The sequence below is a fragment of the Hyalella azteca genome, unplaced genomic scaffold, assembly GCF_000764305.2.
Source record: "Hyalella azteca isolate HAZT.00-mixed unplaced genomic scaffold, Hazt_2.0.2 contig261, whole genome shotgun sequence".
NCBI lineage: Eukaryota > Metazoa > Arthropoda > Malacostraca > Amphipoda > Hyalellidae > Hyalella > Hyalella azteca.
The window spans coordinates 113988-133896 of NW_025930616.1; the positions used below are offsets into that span (position 1 = coordinate 113988).

General features: G+C 40.3%; 2 protein-coding genes across 2 annotated transcripts in view; both read right to left on the reverse strand.

Annotated features, from left to right (window-relative positions):
* The window catches only part of LOC108665709 (regulator of G-protein signaling 3), a 34764-nt gene extending 22882 nt beyond the window's left edge, over positions 1-11882 (reverse strand). Inside the window, exon 1 of the mRNA XM_047885593.1 lies at positions 11552-11882. The gene's annotated coding sequence lies outside the window, so the exon portion shown is untranslated. The remainder of the gene's footprint in view (positions 1-11551) is intronic.
* LOC125179552 overlaps positions 11881-19909 on the reverse strand; it is a 41193-nt gene continuing 33164 nt past the window's right edge. The window contains exons 2-8 of the mRNA XM_047885625.1: positions 19095-19345; positions 18460-18665; positions 17514-17610; positions 16707-17147; positions 16500-16570; positions 12689-15920; positions 11881-12303 (exon numbers count right to left, since the gene is read on the reverse strand). Coding sequence (XP_047741581.1) covers positions 11881-12303; positions 12689-15920; positions 16500-16570; positions 16707-17147; positions 17514-17610; positions 18460-18665; positions 19095-19238 — 4614 coding nt within the window. The 5' untranslated portion in view covers positions 19239-19345. The remainder of the gene's footprint in view (positions 12304-12688; positions 15921-16499; positions 16571-16706; positions 17148-17513; positions 17611-18459; positions 18666-19094; positions 19346-19909) is intronic.

Sequence of the window (19909 nt, forward strand, 5' to 3'; positions counted from 1 at the left end):
AAATGTCGTGCACGTTGATTTTTGGCTTGTAAAGTTGTGTTCCAGAATGGACTACAGACTATAACGGAGCCTTTGGATAAGAAAACTTCGTTGATGCTTAGACAAACGTTAAACTAAAATTATAACATTAGAAATCTGAACCTTGTACGAAAGGAAGCCTCCATAGGTGGCGCAATAATTAGAGTACAGGCTCTGCATGCAGTTTCTTAGGTGCCCCCCAACGCTTAAGAAGTAAGAACTCAGTTCACTCTGAGCTCTTAAACAGTGGGAAAATGCAGCGCTTGTAATTGGAATATTTCAGCACTCACACTTAGCATGCAGAATTAGCGTGAAGTCATTCAAGCTCTCAGCAACTGATCCTTTATACAAGTGAAATATTATTGTAAAGTTCACGGTATTCACTGTGTAATATCCTCTAATTCTCATTCATTTCTGACGTCTCTGAAGAAACTTTATCGGGAGCAATGAGATTCGTGCCCGAAGTTTAGCGCGGACAAGGTTTCATATTTGGCGGCGCTGTCCTTGTGATGCTAATGAAGACCAACGCTCGTGTTGGCACGCATGTAAATATTCGGAGCAACAAAAGAGCCCTTAAGTGCTAATGTGCAAGCCTGACAAAGACTCAAATGAGAGGAAAATTGCTTTAGGGACTGCGCTTTAACAGACAACCTTGGGCGCTGAAGAATTTAAGTGGCCCTACAGGAAAATTTTGCTCCTCAACCTGTCTCTCTTGTTTTATATAGGCGTTATTTACACAAACGCTATTTACATATATACAATAATTTTCAGCCATGAAATAATTTCCAATCGAATTTTGTAACCTCTCTTCATTTGCTCTAAAATATAAGAAAGTTCCGCTCCTGGGAACGCCGGTTCAATTAATTCCATCGTTGTAAGAAATCTCCAAATTTATTCATTCCTTTACAATTTAAACTAAATAAAGCCTTGAGGAGAATTTCTCTTCTTTTATCGTGCAGAAGCCATAAATTCAGTAAAATTTACAAGTCACGTCCTTTGAATTTAAACTTGATTTGATACGCACTGTTAGGCCACAAATTAACGTACATTATTTTGCTACCTATATCTAAATAATTTCTATTTACGAAAACGCCTCGCTGGTGCATCGGTCAGCTGCTCACATCTTCAGGTGGCCAATTATATAACAAAGATCAAAGTCAATTTGTAGAAATTATTCTCGTAATTAAAAAAATATATTTCCCAAAATTTCCTTTTAGTAAAGGGCGTTTAGTAAAATGCATTCACAAAAATAATAAAATTATCCGGAAAATAATCAAAACTCTCGTTTCTGTCATATTTCGACTCAATAGAAATATATCAGAAATGAAAAAAATCTTTCCGTATTGGCCGAGCAGTGCTCGGTTCAAAATAACACGACCAACGCCCAACTTCCAAGAACGCAATTCTCGAAGTTTTTTCCGAGATGCGTGCCAGAATAAAAACTTGGAGTTTCCAACATAAGTTTGTAAATAGCGAGACTTGAGCCTTGCGTCTATTAGGCTTGCCAAGGAGGCCCCACAATGGTCCTTTGAATCATTACAATCGCAGTGAAGAAAGCGGCAGCGCAAGAAAAGCCACTGAAACTTTAGCTGTATAGTCTCTGAGGCAACTGCCTCCTTATTATTGAATAAGCTATTTTAAGTTGCAGTATAGAAGCATTTGAATAATTTAAATTGTTCCATGACTTTTGCAAAATTGTGGAAATAAATTAATGCACATGAAGAAGATCGATAATGTACAACGCTTAACGTAATTAAAAAGAGATGAGAAGAAAGCCTTATGTGAAGTAAAATTAAATTACAAGAGTAAATTTAAGGCCGTGCCTAAAATCCTGATAAAAAGGAACATTATCAAGAGGAAATCGCTTATAGTCATACACCAAAAAAGAAAATCGGAAATCATGACGAGAGATCCATGCACACCCGGGTTTACTTCTACGAGCATGTCCTGTATTTATTATTTTACACATTTACTTTTACTAACAAAAAACGTTTTTCTGATACTCAGAATAAAAGAATGAGCAAAGCGATTAAGATTAAGGGTGCCAAAAAGAAATGGAATAAAACTCGCCGAGTTGCTGTAAAAATCTTCGTCTGTATTAGATAACCTCGTATAGATGTGGTAATAAAATGAAGTGGTAGTACCATGAAGTGATAGTACCATAATGCCGCAGTGACGTGGTAGAATTACAACGCGGTAGCATCCGGACGCGACTTGAAATTTCGTCAATGGATGCCTTTCATCGGGCGTCGAGAATCCAATGCCAGGATCCAACCAAAAAAGTTGTAAATTCTTCCAGCCGCGAGCAGCGCACCACAAAAATAAACAAACAACGGCTGATGAGGGACGAAAGTCTGCCAAGGTCACGAGTCACGCAGCGAACTTCTGCGCCGCCGCCCCCGCCGTCGTGAGTTGCTCTATAGAGGAGCTGGCGGCCGTCCAAACTCGCCTGCAGCGGCGGGGGCGGTGACGCGAGCACCAGGAGTGGCGGAGGGCCTTGGTGGATAGGAGGACCAAGAGTGGCGTTGACTAAGAGTGGCGTGGACTATGAGTGGCGTGGACTAAGAGTGGCGTGGACTAAGAGTGGCGTGGACTAAGAGTGGCGTGGACTAAGAGTGGCGTGGACTAAGAGTGGCGTGGACTAAGATTAGCGGAGGGGCGATGGTGGTAGGGTCAAGTGTGGCGGAGGGGCGATGGTGGCAAAGCCAAGAATTCCAGAGGGGCGATGGTGGCAAGATCAAGTGTGCCAGAGGGGCGATGGTGGAAAGGCCAATAGTGCTAGAGGGGCGATGGGGGAAAGACTAAGAGTGGCGGAAGGCAATGGTGGCAGGACCAAGAGTGGCGGAAGGCAATGGTGGCGAGACCAAGAGGGGCGGAAGGCAATGGTAGCAGGACCAAGAGTGGCGGAAGGCAATGGTGGCAGGACCAAGAGAAGCGGAAGGCAATGGTGCATGGGAGGGTCCCCATTGCCCAGGGGGAACGAGGGCTCGCTAGCGGGCAGAGGGAAAAAGCTCGAATTTTTTAATCAGGACAACTGCTCATCAGCAAGATGAAGGAGCGTCATCATCCAAGACGGTATTCATTCTCCTTCATACCAATTCACTCATAATGAATACGGTCGCCTTTCATATTTATAAACGTAAAATCTCTCGTTTTGCTCCTGTGAGAAGCGGGTTAATTTAACGTGACAAACGCACATCAAAAGCTTGAATTTAAATGTGTCGCGTGTACCCGATTTAAACTCAGATTCAATAACGTTATTAAAGACATTGAAAAAACCCCCTTGAAAAGTGGGGCCCAAAAACCTACCCCACTTGCCCAAGTCAATAAAAAAATTAAACAACCAAAAAAATCTAAATATTACATTGAATCATAAGAACAGTTGCTAGAAAACTTCCGTTAGATGGAATAACTTAAAGGGACTAACCTTCGTTTTACCTAATTACCCGTTGGCGAGTGTCGTGCGTTAGAACTGACGTAAAGATAAAAAAGTAAGATAGTCAAAAAATGTCTCAAAATGCGTCTAATTTTCAAGCCTCGATTCGCGCAACAATAAAATCTTTCGAACACAAAACAAAATATCGATGTCGATCGCACCTCGGGCGTTGCATTGCCCTGGACAAACAAAGCCTAAATCACTCGCCGATCTTCCGACAAATTGGCCAAGGATTTACGAGGACAACTAATGAGAGCTTGGGTGAGGGGTGGTGGGAACGAGGGCTGGGATGTGGTGTGAGTGAGGGCCGGGTGGGAGAGCTCGAGAAGAACGACTTGAGTGTGAAGGTGTGAGTGGAGTCGAGGGAAAGAAAGTCCGATATATGCACGAGAAAGAAAGTCCGATGTAGGCATGAGAAAGAAATCCGATATAGGCATGAGAAAGAAATCCGATGTAGGCATGAGAAGGAAATCAGAAGTAACAAAGATCAGAGGCGTGGATAGGAAAGATGACCTCTTTGCCGGCCATGCCTAGGCACGTTAGCATGATGGAGTGTTAAATATTCATGCATGCGAGCGCACTGTGCAGGTTGAGCGTGAATTATTCATTCTCAAGATTATTATTCAGAAATCATAACCAGTAATAAACATTGTGGTCTTTTAACCTGTGAAATGCTCGCAGAAATGGCGTGTCGGTGTAGTATCAGGATTGCTGCAGCGATCCGCTGCCTAGCTTTAGCTTGATGAAGAGACACTGCCAAATAACAGAGGGCAATATTGATCGTCTAATCAATAGCTACGCTTGCGTTTACTCGAGGCTGCTACCCGGAGTTGAAGCCTCCAATTAGTGCTAAGGAGAAGCTCATGACATTCCAGTGGTGTAACCGCGACGCTGGGGTGTGCGGCCGACACTGAGGTGTCACTGCGCACCGCCGTGGCGTGAGAACCTTGCAGGACTGGGGACGCCTGGACGCTTGCGGTGATGGTTGTGTCAGATTCATGCATGGAGGAAGGAGGGCGGACTTGAAGGCAGTGTTTGGGTGAAGTATTGACACGTTGGAGGCAGTGTTTTGGGTGAAGTATTGACACGTTGGAGGCAGTGTTTTGGGTGAAGTATTGACACGTGACACGTTGGAGGCAGTGTTTTGGGTGAAGTATTGACACGTTGGAGGCAGTGTTTTGGGTGAAGTATTGACACGTTGGAGGCAGTGTTGTCAGATTCATGCATGGAGGAAGAAGGGCGGAGTTGCAGGCAGTGTTTTGGGTGAAGTATTGACACGTTGGAGGAAGTGTTTTGGGTGAAGTATTGACACGTTGGAGGAAGTGTACTGGATAACGTACAGACGTGGAGGCTGTTATGTACCGAGTAAAGTACAGACGGTTAGTAGCAAGTGAACTAGATGAAGTAGAGGTGCGTAAGGGAAGAAGTTTTTCGGGCGAAGCAATGAATTGACGAGTTCAGCAGAAAAGAGAAATTCTGTATAAGAAAATGGAGCGATTTTACTGAGAACTGTAAACGGGGAGTGTATGAAGAAAAAAGGCTAATGCTTACGAAAAATATGAACTATATTCTATGATGTACGGATACATACAACGCAACTATATAATCTTACGATAAGTTGTATGACTGGAAGAAAGTACGAGTGGAGTTCTGGTGCGATTGTGAAATGAGAACCATTACCAGCTGGGTGTTAAGTATTATCAGAAGAGCAATTATTATTCTCGAAAATAGACAAGTTTTGCAGAAACTGAAAAAGTATTTACAACGAGAGAATTATGTACAAGTATTTAATGGAATTAAGGAAGTGTTTATGAAAAAGGAAAAATAATTTTTGAATGTTATAAGATATCTACGAGAAATACGATTTTCTGTTATTAGAATTGAGTAAAAATTTAGGGGAGCGTTGATGTGAAGTTGGACAAGCAGCGACTGGAGCATAATTAAGAAAAAAATGAAGACGAATTTTACGAGTTTTCTATTTTTTTAAATGGAGATGATGAAGAAGCATCAATTGCGTGAATGAGACGAAATAAGATGCTAATAATAATAATAATAATAGTTAAATAATTACGATCGCATTTGCTTTAGTTAAAATATATTTGGGAACGGGCGAACGTTAACAGGGGCCCAGAATTTAGAGGAAAATTCGAAAATGGAAGAATTGAAGAAGTTATGAAAGCACGATTGCATTTTACTGTCATTTTCATGACAGTAAAACCAGTGTAGTAAAAAGAATTGACGAATTCGGCAAGAACAGAGAAATTTTGTAGAATGAAATGGTGCGATTTTACAGAGAACTGTAAACGGGAAGTGTATGAAGAAAAAGGACTAATGCTTACTAAAAATATGAAATACATGCATTCTGTGATGTGCGGATATATTCGATGCAACTATAAAATCTTACGATATGTAAGGAGGGAAGTACGAGTGGAGTTGTGGTGCGATTGTGAAATGAGAACAATTACCAACTGAGTGTTAAGTATTATCAGAAAATTAATTAGTATTCTGGAAAATTGACTAGTTTTACAGAAACTGTGCAAGTATTCACAGAGATACGTATAACAAGTATTAATGGAATTACGAAAGTATTTACGAAAAATGATACATAATTTTTAAACTTTATAAAATATACGATTTTCTATTATTAGAATTAAGAAAAATTTAGGGAAACGTTAACTTCAAGATAGACAAGCAGCGACTGGAGCATAAATAATTATTGAGTTTGTCTCATTGAGTTTATTTTTTTACGATGAAGACGATGAAGACGACGAAGAAGCATTAATTGCGTGAATGAGACGAAATAACATGCCAATCTATGAATATAGTCCGCGAAAATTGAATAATTACGACCGCTTATGCTATAGTTTGGATATATATAGTGGAATGGGCGAACGTTAACAGAGGCCCGGAATTCAACTGAAATTAAGTTCGAAAATTAAAGAAGTTATGAAAGCGCGATCTCTTATGTCATTTTCATGACAGTAAAACCAGTGTAGTAAAAATTTCACGACTGTAAATGAAATTATTTTTGTTAATACTTATGAATGGTTGAATGATTCAATATGAGGCTTTATAAGTGCTTTTAGGAGATCTTCTAATGAAATTTGAATTGATCGTCATAGTTGACGCGGCGTACGACGAAACATGAGCCAATCAAGACGTCGCTAAATTTACAAAGATAGTATTATAATTAGATAGTATTATAGATAGTCTTATAACTAGATAGTATTACAATTCTACAGTCAAATTATGCAGAAATTACGATATGCAATGGTAGGAAAATTCATGCACAAGAATTCATAATATCTTACGAAACACTCACAGCCATATCGGAAACGTAGTATTCAATCCAACTTATCAGTTCAGGGACAATTTACTAATATTCAGATTTATAAAATATATTAAACACAAATTTTAAGCAGAAATTTCATTAGTTATGGTGGGAGATAATAAATTTAAAAAGTTTTAATAGTATTGAACCAATAAACATAAATTATTACTCAGCTGACAATGTCTCCCTGGTAGTCATTTATTACACAGCACGGATGTCCAGCACACACCTGCGATTATTATGCTGCAAAGGCAATTGGTGAAAAAAATATATGCGGATGCAGAATAATTAAGTAATATATAACGAAAGCTGCATGTACATATTTAGGTGACGATATTGTAATAAGGGGAAGCTAAATCATATATAGTCGTTAAACGAATATTCTCATTTGTAATTTATTTTCGTAAGCAGTTCCCGCTTTGCTGTCACCAATACTATTTATTCACCACTCATGAGCGTCGAGAAGACACAATGTAATAGAGTTATATATATATATATATATATCGACTTAGATCAACGACAACTTAGTTACACTGCCAGCGATTATTATGATGCAAAGGCAGCGGTGAAAAAAATATATATGGATGCATATTAATCAAGTAATATATAACGAAAGCTGTACACAATTAGGCGACGATATTATGATAAAGGGAAGCTAAATCATACATAGTCGGTAAACGAATATTCTCATTTGTAATTTATTTCCCGCTTTACTGTCACCAATAATATTTATTCACCACTCATGAGCGTCGAGAAGACACAATGTAATATAGTTATATATATAAATCGACTTAGACCAACGACAACTTAGTTGTATACTAAGTTGTCGTCTATAGATTTAGACTAGCCACAAAATAGTTATATACAAATAGACTTAGAACAACCACAAAATAGTTATGCACAAATAGATTTAGACCAACCACAACTTAGTTGTATACAAGTAGATCTAGAGTTTTAGACCGACCTTAACTTAGTTCTATACAAATAGATTTAGACCAACCACATAATAGTTGAATATAAATAGCCTTAGACCAACCACAAAATAGTTATATATATATATATAGAGACTTAGACCAATCGCATTTTGAATGCAGTGCCGGGATTTGGCGAGCCCCGAACAGAACTGGAATTGTTGCGAGCGCACAAAGGCGAAGTAAGCAAATTCTGGCCAACAGGTCACCAGCGCAGGAAGCAGCGCTTGGAGCCGACAAAGCTTCTTTTGCTTGTGAAGCGCATAAGCCGAGCGCTTCTGTGCGCCTGTGTGCGCACCGCACTGCATTACACTCACTAATCCCTTGCACAGAAAAACAACCGCGAAGATTACCCAATAATTACTGACTAATCCAAATATTATCCAGTGTTGTGTGGCTACTTTTCCAAAGCTTGGGATCAAAATAGAAATTGGAACAACACACCACCAGTACAGCATTAGTAGCAGAACGTTGGTACCACTCACGGTAAACGGGAACTACACGTCAAACCATTCTTCATTCGAGATGAGAACTAATAATTGAGTTCCATTATAGCATCAAAAATCTCATTTGCACGTAATTAGGTTTGTAACTGGAAGCAGACACTGGAATTTTTAAACTAAGTCAAAATTACCTCTGAATAATTTTATTTTTAGTTATGGCCGCAATTGCACTGCAGATATTTTAGTTCAATCAAAAGTATTTAGGTCAATCAAAATCAAATAACGACAAATCTTCTACCATCTGCGCATATTTTGGTCCAACGACCTTTGAGACACGTCGTAGGCGTCACACGCTTCAAATAGAAATTTGTCCCACAAATTTCTGTACCTGGACAGTAATTTTGTCTAGGCTTTTTATTAATTAGACATTTAGCGCTCAGAAAAGATCGTTTGTCGGCACCGCAAGACCCATTGTCGGACAAGCTCGATTTGTTCTCCCTGGTGTGGCCAGCGTATGGACAACGACCAATTATTGACGGCGCCAAGAGCCAAAAACTTCAAGACCGCAATTGAGACCATCAAAGACAGTTGAAAACAAATGCTCAGTTGGAATAAATGCTCAGTTGGAAACAAATGCTCAGTTAGAAACAAATGCTCAGTTGGAAACAAATGCTCAGTTGGAAACAATTGCTCAGTTGGAAACAAATGCTCTGTTGGAAACAAATGCTCTGTTAGATGACAGTTGCTCAGTTGGATGACAGTTGCTCAGTTGGATGACAGTTACTCAGTTGGAAACAGGATTTGGAAAAATGCCCAGGAGTGAATTTTTCTTTTAGGAATGCTTATGCTTTCTTGGACTAGTGAAAGAAATTAATATTCCTCTGCATTTTTCTGTCCACACACACACACAAGCTTAAAACATTAATGGGTCGCATTAATTAATACAATAAGGGTCGCATTCAAGAGCTTAATCTTACATCGAGTTTCCATTGCATGTAATGTGAGGGAATCTGGTCATTTTGACTTCGGGTATCTAGGACAACTCCTGCCTAATATCCCGCAATTCTTGTGCTGTGACAGCTGCTCTAATCAATCATCTACAGAAGAGAAGGATGACAGCTCTGAAATCTTACGTTGGACCAGCGAAAGCAGCAGCTCGGGTGGAAAGCAGCAGCTCGGGTGGCCGTTAGGAACAGGCCATAATACTGACGCTATTGTTTTGAGGCTCCTAAGTCCAGACGATCGGGCGACTGGAAATCAGGATTACAACGACAAGAAGCATTGGAGAAGAAGATGACAAAAGTAATGCGTGTTGTCGTTGGCAAGCTTAACCAATAACTAGCACATAAATGGGACATGAATATCACACTCCCACGCTCCATATTTACCGCACTTTCATTGTTATCATAAATGATGAAATTGTGACGTTGCGTCGACATTAAATAAATGGTGAACCTTTTTAACGCATTTTCTCATTTATGGAAAAAAGGCGCTATTGTGCTCGTCATGTCCGTCCGTACGTTCGTGACTTCACGTTTTTGTCGACGAGAAAATGCGGTCTCTGTCACACACTGCAGTGAGTACTGAGTTATATTTTTTATTCTTGTTTTTGACTTTCCACCGTCAAATAACTAAAGAAATGTAATGATGCTTCAAACTCCATGAAATATGTTAAACTTTCTATGAGAATCTCGAAAAAACTGGGTGAATCCCTAATAACCTTTCGCGTGTACGAGGTAATTACGCCTTCTTTTTCACCAACAAAACATTGTGACGAGAAAACAAACGTGAAGCGGACCACAGCGGGACGTTAATAGGATACGCCTGGTCAGGGCTTGGTTAGCAGCACGTTCCGTACAGAAAGACATGACAGTGACAATTCATTTGGAGTTAAGAAGGCATTAACTACAATAATGAGCACACTAATTAGGTACAGCACTGAAGATTTCATTGAAAACTCATGCAACACAATGCAGTCAGTGACATAATGAGAGGAGTGATTGAGCACACCAGAAACTTGTAGGAGGTAAACTATTTAGAATATGGTAGATGTAATACGTAATCATGTAAAATGAAAAATTATCAAATATTTTTGTGATAGATTATTAGAATAGAATGCAAAAATAAAATGTGATAGATCGCTGCTTCGCTCCCGATATTGAATCATGATCCGACAGAAGTTTGAATTTCATAAGACTTTTTACTTCATAATCACCATCACCTACGGTCTCTTATTTTCATCATTTGTCAAGTCCTCATTTATGGCGATAGGCACCTAGCCAGCCTAGGATATAAATAATGAAACTAGATAGGAAATGAAACTACTTCATTTACATTTTCCTACATCACCAGTCGATTGATATCAATGATGCCGGCTTTTCCGCCGTGATCAGCAATGGCCAAGATATTATGTTCATTGGAAAGCCAAGGAGAATTCAAAAAATTTGCGGGTTGGTCTGCGGTGTCGGTCAATACGCAATGAAGCCATAAAAGGGCTGGACTCGGCACAGCAAAGCCGACTCTTGGAATGTGGCCAAGAAAATCCAGCGCTTTTTATTCATGAATTTGTGGCTGGGAAAATAAATTTCTGACTGCATATGCCAGTGAAAAATTTATCATCCACTTGGTTATGGAGCTAAAACTTTCAGAAATAGACGAGAAGCGATTTCAATTTGTTCTTCATCACTCAATTTCTTACTTGAACTTTTTTCGCCATTTACTTTTCACACAATTAGGCATAGAAAGTCGGTCACTATAATATTTGGAACTAATGCAAACTTCGTACACATAAAAAACAGTGTCTTACTAAGTGGTGTTTCATCGCTGGGTCAATATTATGCAGTGGCAATAAACGAAAAATGCAATAAATTTTTCTGCCGTCAATAAAACCAGGAGTCGTAACATGTTCAGAGTGGCATGTTGAAAAACATTTATAAAACGAGTCTCCATGCAATACAAATAAAATGTATCCTCAGGATGCAAGATCTGTTTGCAAAGGCGCAAGAAACAAAGCCACGTATTTAAAAATTAACTACAGGCCTGCACGAGCAGGGTAATTTTCCTTGAAATTCAGAACGCAACGCTCTTTGGTTAAAGCTCAAAGATAATAAATATAAACGGGATATATGATAAACGGAACCCAAGTACATTAGAGGGAAAATTCAAGCAGATTCAAATATTTTGATTTTTAAATGAACAGCGAAAACTGTTCACGATAGTGTGATGAGGCAAAAGACATTATTTATAATTGTGTTTACAAATAAAATGAAATGGAATAATTTAAATTTGAAAATGACGTTCAAATGAGATACCAAGTATTCAGTTAGGAACAGACATTCAACGAAGGGCTTACCTTTTCCTTCTAGGACGTCCCTGGCACGGTATTTCTTCTGAGGCCGACGAGAAGGCGTTCGTCGCCCCCGTCCCAGAGACGCAAGGGCGTTTTTTGCTGTCCCGGGCGTCGTGACGAAGGAGGGTCGGGACGACCGCCTCACTGGGGTCTTGGGGACGCGAAGTGTAAGCTGCCTCCCCGAGACCGGGCGTTGAGGATCCCCATCAGCTTGGGGCGCTTGCTGTGTCTCGAAAGCCCCATTAGACAGGCCCTGACACGTCCCCAGCAAGGACACTCTTGAGGCATCGCTATGAGATTCAAAATCCACTCGTTTGTTTGTGCTCGAGCTATCAGATCGTATGCTGTGTCTCGAAAGCCCCATTAGACAGGCCCTGACACGTCCCCAGCAAAGACACTCTTGAGGCATCGCTATGAGATTCAAAATCCACTCGTTTGTTTGTGCTCGAGCTATCAGATCGTGATCGGCGAGAAGCTGCGTCAGCAATGCTTTCGTACACCCCATCAGGAGGCAGCTGGAATGCTTTGGTTGCCGAAATTTTAGTATTACTGCCATGTATATCTAGACGTTCTTGATTGCTACGCAAGTCTCCAATTGAATGTGTATTGTCAGCACATTGAGACTGGGACTCCTGAGACACAAAGGTTCCATGCGAAGGAAGCTCCTGAGGAGCCCAAGAAGACTGTCGTATGCTGTTTCTCAAGCGCGAGGGTAGAGGAGGAGGGACGGTGGGTGGATGCTCGCCGAAAACGAACTGAAGGATATTTACGTTTTTGAAAATACCATCAAATTAATTAAATTATTAATATTAAACAATGATAACAGGCAACATGTGATGCTAATATCGTATATTTACAAGTAATTCGCGAAGTTTGAATCTATTCAGCTCCAAGGTAATTTTCAGGAATATTGTAACCATATATAGAGTGCGAAAATATTAAATCAGAATGACTATGCAGTAAATGTTTGGCACTTGTTATCAGCACCTCAAGAATAATCACTACGGCAGTTAAAATCAAATCATCCATTTAAGTTTATGTTCATCACATCTCAACGTAACACAACACTAAAAAATATAATAAAGATGAATCAAGCAAATAATTCAAAAAATTTTCACCAAATTTTGATAATTTTCTCACCTGCTGCCTGAGGGAGCAAGACTTCTTGACTGGCCGCGGGGTTCTAGGCGAGGCATACGAGGCAGCGGCCAGCGTCGTCGTGGCAGTCGAGCACGGATTATAAGTTGGTCCATTGGCGTAAACGTGAATAGGATTGCAGTTCGCTTCTTTTAGATTATTATGTGAGGTAAGAGCAAGATCTTTGGTGAGAACAAATCTGCCCCGAGATTGCGGAGATGATAGACAGAGTGAAGATAAAGACTGAGGAAAATGTCGTTTAGAACTAGGACTTGAATTGGCCTGCTGTGATCCAGACGACTGAGTGATCCACGAATCAGATTCTTCGTCGCCAGGTATCGTGCAATACTCGTGCTCTAAAATATTATCACCATTTATGTCTTCCTGGCTGAAGGCGAGGCCAGGAAGAGTTTCTTGCGTGTCGTCACTTGAGCTTACCCGCATCGCATTTGAATATTGATAGCATGGGTTGCTCTGGAGAAGAGATACTTTCGGTGCCGAGCTCTGATGCCATATAGGCTCTGATGAAGCTTGAGCAAGCATCAGGTTCTTAATATTTTCTTTTTCGCACTGAACGCTGTCACTGAGAGGCCGCGTATATGACCGCACTTTGCTCTTAATAATATTAGGTGACGAATAAGTCGGATTGCTAAAAAACCAGCTAGTGCCCCCAAAACCAGAATTTACCACTTTGGCTTCCTTCTTTATTTCAGGGCTTAAATACATTGGATTATCGACAAACATAAACATACTTAAATTGTTGTCAACTTTATCTTTGTCTTTGCGCCGGAAAGACTTACGAAACTTAGCCAGCATCTTATCGTCGGATATCGCTCTCAATTTCTCTATAACACTCACTGTGGCACTGTCTAGCTTCTCAGGATCTCTCATGACATCCACGTTCAACATTGCACAACTCAAATCTAATAAAGCCGGGTCGCGAGTGGAGTTTTCATCAAGAGTTGCATGCATTGACCACTCTCCACTATCAAAGTCTTCATCGTCGGATTCAATTACCTCGTCTATCGAGCAGTCCTGAAAAAGCCTTAACAATCGGTATGAACTTTCTTCCTGTCTTTGCAGTAGCTTTTCCTCAGTTTTTGATGCAGGCAGTAAACCCTCTTCTTTAGTGCCTTTTTTAAGCTCACGACACTCACTCACATGTTCACTGCGCGCGGCCGTGTTGGGCACTGACGCTCCAGTCATGTTGCGGGTACCCAGCTGCTCGCTACCCATCTCCGGAAGCTCAAGTGTCAAGTTACCGGGAGTAGTATGGAAGAGATCAGCTTCGGACGAAGTCTTCAACCATTGTGCAGAGATCACCTGCTTACCTGCCACTATGGGGCACGGCAATGCTGTCCCTGCCTCCTTCCTCCTCGCAAGGACGTGACGAATTCGATTTTCTCCACATTGCCTAAAAAGGCTAAAACTGACCATGAGATCCGGAAAGTTTTTTCGGTTATCAGGATCAAGAAACGAGCTTTGCTGCGTTTGGCTTAGGATTTTATCAATTGAAGCTGCCAATGGAACTTCATATTCGTGGAACAGCATCGACTCCGAAGGATATTTTCGAAATTTTGGTAAATGTATTGATGAATCACTAACTTCGTTCCAAAATGATACGTCACAACGGTTCGACCCTGTTATTAACTCTTTGGAGACGTTATCAGAGCTCGATATCGAATGTCGTCTGGACAGAATAGCAGCTGGCGACTGAGCCTCAAGTAGCGACCCTGATTCAGAGTCAAAAAGAGTTTTGTGCACAACTCTGTCGATAATAACACTCAAATTTCGGTTGCTTGAACCATTGGCGCGCGAAATTACATCTGAATAGGTAATCTGTTCAGTATTATTTTGATGAGCCGCCTCGGGTTGATTGCTAGTAGACTGAGAATCGCAATCAGGTTTATTCAATGAAACCGAACTGCTCTTGAGTCTAGAATAATCGTATCCATCGTTGCCTTTATCAATATTATATTCACCAGAAACTTTCGTCTTTGATGAAGTAGAATTTAATGCAGTGCTCTGTTCATTGGAACGGGCTCGGTTACTGCTATTTTTATCATGTCTTGGTATGTCACATAAACAACTCGGAGAAGCTAAGTCACCGTAAACGAGGCATGACTTGCATGGTAGCAACTCAGCAGGCTTCACGAGAGTTTGTCTAACACCAAGACAAGAGGTGGCGGAAGAGCCAATGTCGGACTGTACAACATCCTTGGCAGAGTGGCGAAGCATTTGACGATTGATGAGACGGCGGCTGGGCGATGGAGGAGTGGGGTAGATGGGTCGGATGCCCCGAGGGGATGCAGTTTTCAGTTCGCTCGATTCCGATGATCTCCGCTTTGGATTTGAATTAAAAAGATCGCTGCCAGCATGAGCTTTCTCTGCATTCGTGTGCTCATGTACCATAGCGTCACTGCAAGGTTGATGCAATAGTCTTCTATGAGGCAATAGTAAAGGAAAAGAGTAACTAGTATGAAGAGTTTTACGCGGCATTTCGCAAGTTGATTGTAGTCTTGCTCGCGCTCTGTCGTTTGTCATGAGAACGTAAGTATCACTTCCATGCATAAGATCTCTTTGATTTGCCTCCGATTTCCCTTCATCATTGCATCTAAATAATTTTGGAGATGAATAAATTGTATCGATATCTCTGTTACTATTCTCCAAAATAATATCATCGCCATTCATGGACATGTAGAGAGCGTTCTCGCAGAAGGTGGAGCGAGTCCTGATGCCCCCAGTACATGCAGACTCGAGACAATTCGAATTCTTAATTTCTTCATTGACATTGTCCACTGATTTAGGTTCCCCATCACCGTGGCTTGCACTTGAAGGCTCGTCATTATTATCTCCATCTATTTGTATGTCATAAACACGATTTTGCAGAACTTTTTTATGGCCATAACTAGACAATCGCTTCTTTGAACTGACACTACACAAGAAAATTTCTTTCGGAAAAACTGAAATGGAGTGTCGTTTGCTTGATAGAGAATTTATCTTGGTCTCTCCTGAACATAATTCGAGTTTCGAGGCGCTGCTGCCCTCTGGACCATCACGGACGAAAGGTCTTGAGCTTCTTGGCAAGAGGCTTGTGTCCTCGGGAAGCTGGCGAGGCTTAGACTGCGTCACGGCCGCAGTAGCGCCTCTCGACCTCAGCGAGCGACGCGGGTTGTGCGCGCTCCTGAACACGTCTTTGAAGAAGCCTTCTATTCTCGTGGAACTTCGTAGTTTACTGTCAGGGTTCATATTTAGAATAACGTATTTTATATTCAAGAAAGTTTTGGTAACTAGTAACTACCTACTAAATGAAAATTATAGTTAGCACCTAATTTCTTGCCTTATCACCAAGACAATAAAAACTGTCGTTTGAGGAATCCTATTACAAATTTCACACACACACATACACGTTGAAAATTACTACATTTTACATTTGAATCACACACATTACGCCATCTCAAAGTTGTTGCTGACAGCACAGTATTTAATGTCATTAACTGGGAATATTAGAATTCAATTTAATCTAATTTTCATTTAAATTAAAAAATTTAAATCAAAGTAAAAATTTTATTTCCGATGTGTAACATGGGAATGAAATATTTTTACATGGAAATATTTCCTCTTCTTACACCACTGAATATATAAAAAATCCACGGAGCCCTTATGCCCACAGTCAATTTACTTCTTCATGGCCATTCATGCAATTCCTTTGGAGAAAATTGAACGATGGGTTTAAAATTTATTGCATGCATAACAGAATCACTTACTTGATGATGTTTAATGAGTAACAAAAAACGCAATATTGATTACTCACCCCGCAGAAGGAATCTGCTGGTCGACTGCCCCCGATGGAACACTGGCGCCTAGTGGTTCAGGACGGCGTCCCTGTAAAGACACATGGTCTATGTCACGTAGACTGATTAATACTTGAAAATATTGTAAGATTAAAATCAATACTCTCACACTGCCAAGTATAAATGGAATAAAATTCCCATAAATTATTTCAAGAAAATTCTCTCACTCTATACTCCGTGTCATCGCGCACGGTCCCGGCAGTCCCGAGGGAGTTCTCTAGCCCGTTCCCCCCACTGACAACAGACCGGCAATCGTGACGTAAGTCATGTCCATGTTCTGATGAAGCATCTCGGGTTACTTCTTGATGAGTTTCAATTTGCATACCTTCTTTCTCTTCAATAAATTCTTGATGGCATCCAATGACATCAGGAGTGCTACCTGTGTCAGTCTCTGCTTCAGAAGTGACCAAGGCGTTGGAGTCTGCGATGCAAGAGAAATTGCAGGTCTTGGCTCGTTCCTGGACCGAGTCTGCGAGCAGACAGTTTTCAGCAAGTGGGTGCTTGAGGTAAACGTTTTGCAGGTGCTTCTTTACGTCGTCATAGTCACCGTTCGAGACGTCGATCAAGGGGCGACGTCGAGGATCGTCGTGCCCCGTGCTTGGTCCACACTGTGATTATTTTGATTAGAATCAATACAGACAAATAATAATTACTTTCAGTTTCATTTCTTATGTCAGATAAATTACTATAGAAGAGTCACATGTGGTCAATTTATACACAAGGGAATCTGATGCTTTAAATTCTTATCGTTATTGCTTCGTTTCATACTTGGATAGAAACTATGAAACGAACTTGGATAGAAATTAAGCTTATTAGATCGCATGGGGCCACACGGCACACAATTGAAATCCATTTCTCCAAATAAGTCCAGTCAGGGCCAAGCTTATTAAACTACGCGTAATTTATCCAGCTCAATAAAACAGAAGAATTGGCCTGGCGTTCAAGATCTCGCATCAAAGATAAATATTTCTCACCGGCTGTAGGAGGGCGACCGGCGTGTGATGGAGCTGCATGTATACGCCGCTGCTCGCGTCGCTGTCGCTCGCCGAGCCAGCGATCAGAGTGGCACATCTGGTAAGAAATGTTCAAAATAAAATTAAAGAAAAGAAACTTGATACCAATAATATTTGAAATCAACCCGCGGACAGCAAAACCTAGAGAAAGCTGATTTGTTCAATTTGTCTTAATTCGATATTTTAAACTTATGCTTCCAATAAAGGCAACAATTATAATTTTCCATAGTGAAGAATGAATACTTTTTCATGGCATGGAAGTCTACTGTATCAGTTTGCCGGTTACATAAAAAAAATATAGATTTTGTAGCGCAATCTTCAAACCTCTTGTCATGATGATGCATATCATGATGATACATATCATGATGATGCACACGAAAAAAAAAATTATGTCGTGATAAGTTCCGTAGATTTCCGGACCGAACGAAAGATATCATACAGTAATGAATACATAAAGAATTGAGTAATTTCAAAGGTACCGACGGTAAAACGTTCTAACCACAATTTAAAGGAAATATTTATACAATGTATTTTATCCTTCAGTAAATTGTAAATAATCATGTAAATATTGTTGATATAAAAAATTTTTATGAATTTGAAAAAAAATCACAGTTATCTCGAGAACAACGGAATGTAAACAGTTAACTGAAAAAATAGCAAACGCGAATATGGCTATTAAATATTTTTATGTCTAAATTACTTAGGTATATAAGTTTGAATTATTTATCATAAAATATCTAATCCCTAAAAAGTTTCGAAAAATGTGCGACATTTTGACACATCCGACCTCGACGCCACCGTCACGCTATTGTAATGGAGCAATTTAAAAGGAAGGGAATAACTTTTCTTTAGAAAAATTGTTCTGGTACTCATTACAAACTCGTCATTATTTTATCCTACAAAATACCTTAGATTTTTTGAAAGTTTCTTTCTTCGCTTGTCCTCTTTAGCGTCGGCCGTTGATGACTTGTTAGATCTTAGCGACGATCGAGATGTCTTTGAGCTAGAATAGTTACTGCTGCACTCCAGTGAATCACAATTTTCTTCATACAGTTTCTCGAATTGGTTTTCTTTAGTCAATTTTAGGGTAGACTTCACTTGAGCTACTTTCACCTGCATTGGAAAATTTTTGAGTTATCAGTTAGCTACTACAAAAGCCCCTCGCGTACCATTTATTAATGCCTACAAATTTTGAATGCCATTAATTATTTTATTTAAAATTTTATAGCTTACTAAGAGCTAAATGATTTTTATTTCAATAGAATACGTCAGATAATTTTTCAGCGAATAAGTTAATTTGTTCAATAACAAGTTGGAAAATTTGGCATTAAAACAACTTATGAAGGGATCCCAGGATATAAAACAAACAGAATTTTTTCGGAAAATCTTAAACTCCGACAAAATGCTATAAGATGAATTTAAGCAATTAGTAGTACAACCAATTTGATATCTATAAAATGCAAATTTTCGGTGTATATAATTCTTTATATTTTTCTCTTCTAGAATTAATTTATTATAACAACTTTTTGGCGCCTGACTCACCTGGGTCTCGGACCAGCACTTGTTCGAGTCTCGCAGGCTGGAGTCCGTGGAGTAGCGGGCGTCAGGTCGGATGTCATGTGCAGTGACCGGCGCTGCGCGACGCCCGCCCGGCTGCGCCGATGAGCGCAGCGTCCACTTCAACATCGCGAGGCGCGGCGCCCCACACGTGCCAGCTTCGGGACTGCGCTGAGTGCCGGGAGTCGTTCAGACTTAGACGGCCTTGTGATGGGCGTGACTTCCTAGGCCTTCACCTAAAAGAGGAGTCACTCATCACTATTATATCGATTCTGATGTTTAATGGTGCAAATATGACCTATCACTCTAATTATTTCATGGGTAAAATTTGACAAAACATCAAATATAAATTTGCGATTTCTTGGGAAGTAATCGAATAACATGACAAGAAACATTCACTCATCGCGCTCGGTTTTTATGGCGGTCGAAGGCTTGCGTTAAGTTAACACACCAGTTATTATCTTTCCGATATGAACAACATTTCGGCGAAAAAATAAAAATAAAAATTATAAAACCATTTTCAATGTTCATTGAAACGAAACGAAAAAATAATTTTATAGTAAGTGTAGTTTATTTATTTCCTCTCTGACGTTCGTGCGCTCCGAGAACGCAATCAACGCTGGGTACGGCAAAGTTCGCAACGCACGCGCAGGCACGCAAGCTGAACGCTAAGCCTGCATACACAGAAAGTAGCGAGGCGCATATCCGTTCTACTTGCGTCAAGGCTTCCAAGAAGATTATTGAGTCCAGCCAAAACAATGAGAAATATTTCAGCTAAACATATCTGCAAGCCGCGACGG